Below are 3,981 nucleotides of genomic sequence, written 5' to 3'. Positions count from 1 at the left end.
CCCTGCAGGGAACAGTTTACTGCATCAAACCTATTGGAAATGTTTGGGCATTTCAGAAAGTGCCATATGGTGGGAGGCTTGAGAACAGTCAGAATACTCTGTGAATAGTTTGCCTTACTTTATTAAAGAAAGCAGAACTTTCAGCAGTACTAACAGACTAGTAGTACTGCTCTGCATACAAGACATATTAGGTGTTAAGTGTCCCCAATCTGATGAACGCTTAAATGCCTGTGTGGTGATTTTATTTAAAAACAAAATTCTAACCTAGTTTTGGTTCTATGATTTATGCCTGAACACATAATCTTGGAATGCAGAGTTTAAGATGTGAATACCTTTAAGGAAAGCATCACCATCGTCATGAAGAAGAAAATAAAAGCTTCAGACATACCCTGAAAAGCACTATGGTATTTTATTTTGAATAAGTGCACGATTACAGTAGCACTGTTTGGGTGTAGGAAATTTTGTCAGGGAGTCTCCTGGCACTTTTTCAAGCAACAGCACTCTCATTTATGTACATGTCATCAGCCTGTTTAGAAGCATGCTGGACATTCAGGTTACTCTGAACTTTCAATGACTTGATCTCAAAGAGGAACATAATCACTCCAAAGAGTGACAGGGTGGTTGTTAGAAGCCCTATTGGAAACACATAAGTGCTGTGTTTCTTTATCAGGGCTTCTTTCTTTACTGGAAAGTTTGGTGGAAAGTCAAGGGTGGTTTTGCCATAGAGATCTACTACATGGTTCCAGGTCACAGAAATAATGGTACAAAGGCTACTGATGATCAGAATTAAGACAGAGCACTTGTAGCACACTATCTGAATCTCAGAAACTGAGGCTTTGATTATGCTCACCCTAATGGCTGCTGAGCTAAAAATCACAACAACAGGTTTTATCAGCATTGCCATTAATATCAGGTTCTGTGCACATCGAAATTCAGGTGAAATTGTCCAGGTCGAGTTGACAGGGCTGTGCACCAGAATTATGGTTTCAGTACCAGAGAATTTAAATTCCCAGTGGTAATAAGCTTCCCAGAGTCCAATGTAAACAAGCTGGACAACCGTATTGTCGAATTCCCAGAGGCGCCAGTATTTGCTGCTTGCAAGAATTATTCCAAACCCTGAAGATAATAGACTGCAAAGGAAGCCAATCACTCTGAATATCCATTCCTTCACTCCTGCAAATCTGAAGATGATGAGACAGTACAATTACAGAATCAACCAGGAACACAAATGTGAAAAACTGAATGAATCATAGTATACAGTTATGAAGTACACATTCCTTGCTCCCGTTATCTCCATGTTGTATTTCAATGAGGTACATAGGCGTTAGAATTCTACACACAAGTTAAGTATAAATATGCATACTTGAGATCTGTGATTGTGGCAGACATCTCCATTGTAAAATGTTCAAATATTAATATTTTGCTGTTTCTTGACTATTTTGATACTTAAAGTTAATGTTAAAATAAGAGTTTGAAGAATCATTTAAGGTGATTCTTATTGCAGATCTCTTTGAAAAACAGAATAATAAACCTTATTTAGTTTTGCAACAGACGAATGCTCAACTTATTGAACTTGATTACAGCATGATGCTTACAGGAGCACTTTAATATCAGAATAATGCTTGAGAAAAAAGACAAAAGAAAAATAATGCACATGGTATGCCCATTTATGTCAAACCATGGCATCTCTGACTTCTTTAATACCAGGAATTCTAAACATAAATGATATCACAATGGGAATATAAAGTTTGTCAAGACTGATGAAGCAGATATTGTCATAATTCTATAGATATTATCCTAGTGTGTATGCAGTTCTATAGAACAATGTGTTTAATTTTTTAATAATTAAAATCAAAATGAAAACCAACATAAATTTCTCATTGAAACTAGTTTGGTGTAAAATGTCATGTTAGAATGCTTATATGCTACTATAAGCGTTGTGTAGAAGTGATTTATAATATAATCAAAACTACAGTATGTATGTGCGTTCTGTATCTCCATTTTATACAATATGGCACTTCATAAAAAATGACTTCATTGTGGTGCAACATATAATGGATCTAGAGGATTTTTGCTGAGCCAATATCATCTTCAACTCAAAAATAACATTTCATATATTTTTATTATAAAATAACTTATTTAGATCTTTTAATTCAGTTCTTTGGGTGTGCTAAAAGGAAAATGAGACATCATACTGAGACATCCTGATGAGTCTTTTAAGAGAAACGAAAGAGTGAAAAGACTTTCAGTGATTCCAGCATGTGCATAATGTCATTGTCCTTGAACATGCAGAAGGCTGAGGGGTTTATAATATGCATCTCCTTTCAAGGATAGATTAGCTGTCAGCTAAGAACACTTCCAAAGAATCCTGTGGAATGTGCTCTCTAAAATGATCAAGACAGTAAAAGTGCCACATGGGAAATTTAATAAACATGATTATGGGATTGCAGTGGATGGAAATTGATTGGGAATCAATATACAAAATTTCTTACCAAGGCATATCTAAAGCAGCAGACCACAGAACCATTATGCTTTGAAGGATAAAAGAAGCAGGATGTAGAATGATGTGGTCCCAGACAAATTTGCTAGCTTGCAGAATATCGTACTAGTCTTTTCTGAATCCCAATGAGAGATATGAGATTTTTGTAAAAAAAAAAAATAGAAAGCCTTCATAAGTCATATTTTACCTTTTTGTTTTCAGGGTATAGCAACCCATTTGGACGATGATGATATCACCAATCTTCTAAGTCACTGGAAATATTGAACAGAGAGAGAGAGTCAGAAGTAGTGGTAAAGTATCTAAATGAAAGTTGTTCTGATAGGCACATGCTCTTCCTCATAAGAAAGTCTTGTTTACTGGTGAATTCACATGAACAGAAGCATTAATAGCTCATGCTTTGCTTAACTTGATCCTACTTTAAACTCTTCAGTAAATTATTAACACTCCGATGTTACCAACACTGCTAAAAATCTCATTTAATACATAGGTAAATAGCACAGAATCACTAACACACATGTACAAGATCAGTTAGAAACACAGTGCAGGACCTGAGGACCAAATATTCACACAATTCTGACACTTAATGATATTCAGAATATTACTCAAGTGGAGTACATGTCTAACAGTAGCCTGATCCATAAGTCAGAGGCTTTCTTTGGTATTCTCTATCGTAGGATAGTGAAGGTGACGAATGAAAAGCACATGGAAAAATTACAATTCTTACCGTTTTCTCTCTCTTCTAGGAAGTTCAAATGTTAGAGACTGCCATCCATAAGAGAAGTAAGAAAATGTACACATTCTTATGTTTCCATGACTACTAAATCTAGGTGATGGGTCCTGCGCAATGACTGGATTCTAATGTGGGCACATGAATTGCAAAAATTCTTTCAAATTACTTAAAAACACATTCATTATTTGGTGATAGGTCAAATATGCTATTTTATTTAAACAGAACCTGTGAAAATTATTCTTGGTCATTCATTTGACCACATGTTCAATTAACTAAAACTAAAATTACTGAACAAACTTGTTAGTGATTTTTTCCTTAATTAAACCATTTGAAGTACAATGATATACTTCTTTTTTGGTACTTAACAGAATATCCTTAATAAAATGTTTTATTACATAAATTAAATTTGCATAGTTCATCTGATTATGTATGTTTTGTTTAGCGAATCCTTAGTTTTCCCAACAAGTTGAAGTGTATTTGCTACTGCTTCTACTACTACTTTCAGAATTCCAGATCTTTTGTGTACACACTTGATCCTCTTGGTTACTTTGCATGATAAGAACTGAAATCTAGATTAGGAGTTCGGCATGTAGATATTCAGTTTTCACAGCTCCATTTTGAAAGATGTTTTCTTTCTTTTGTTGTGCATCTTTGGTTTTTTCACCAAAACCTAGATGTCTGCAGTTCTTTAGAATTAATCTGAGTTCTTGGTTCTACTACACAGATCTATGTCTCTTTGTTTGTGTTGGAA

The 3,981-nt window shown here is 34.8% G+C and overlaps 1 protein-coding gene across 1 annotated transcript; it reads right to left on the bottom strand.

Annotated features, from left to right (window-relative positions):
- Positions 1–390: 390 nt before the first annotated feature.
- On the bottom strand, positions 391–3,311 carry Samt2l2 (spermatogenesis associated multipass transmembrane protein 2 like 2). Its single transcript, XM_008773142.4, has 3 exons — positions 3,225–3,311; positions 2,688–2,751; positions 391–1,181 (listed from the first exon to the last, which is right to left on the bottom strand). Exons 2-3 carry the CDS (start codon positions 2,714–2,716, stop codon positions 488–490), a joined length of 723 nt encoding a protein of 240 aa, XP_008771364.1. The 5' UTR covers positions 2,717–2,751; positions 3,225–3,311; the 3' UTR covers positions 391–487.
- Positions 3,312–3,981: the final 670 nt, after the last annotated feature.

This window comes from Rattus norvegicus, chromosome X (assembly GCF_036323735.1).
Source record: "Rattus norvegicus strain BN/NHsdMcwi chromosome X, GRCr8, whole genome shotgun sequence".
NCBI lineage: Eukaryota > Metazoa > Chordata > Mammalia > Rodentia > Muridae > Rattus > Rattus norvegicus.
Note: the sequence above shows the minus strand (reverse complement) of the source record. Positions and strands in the feature narration are given on the sequence as shown.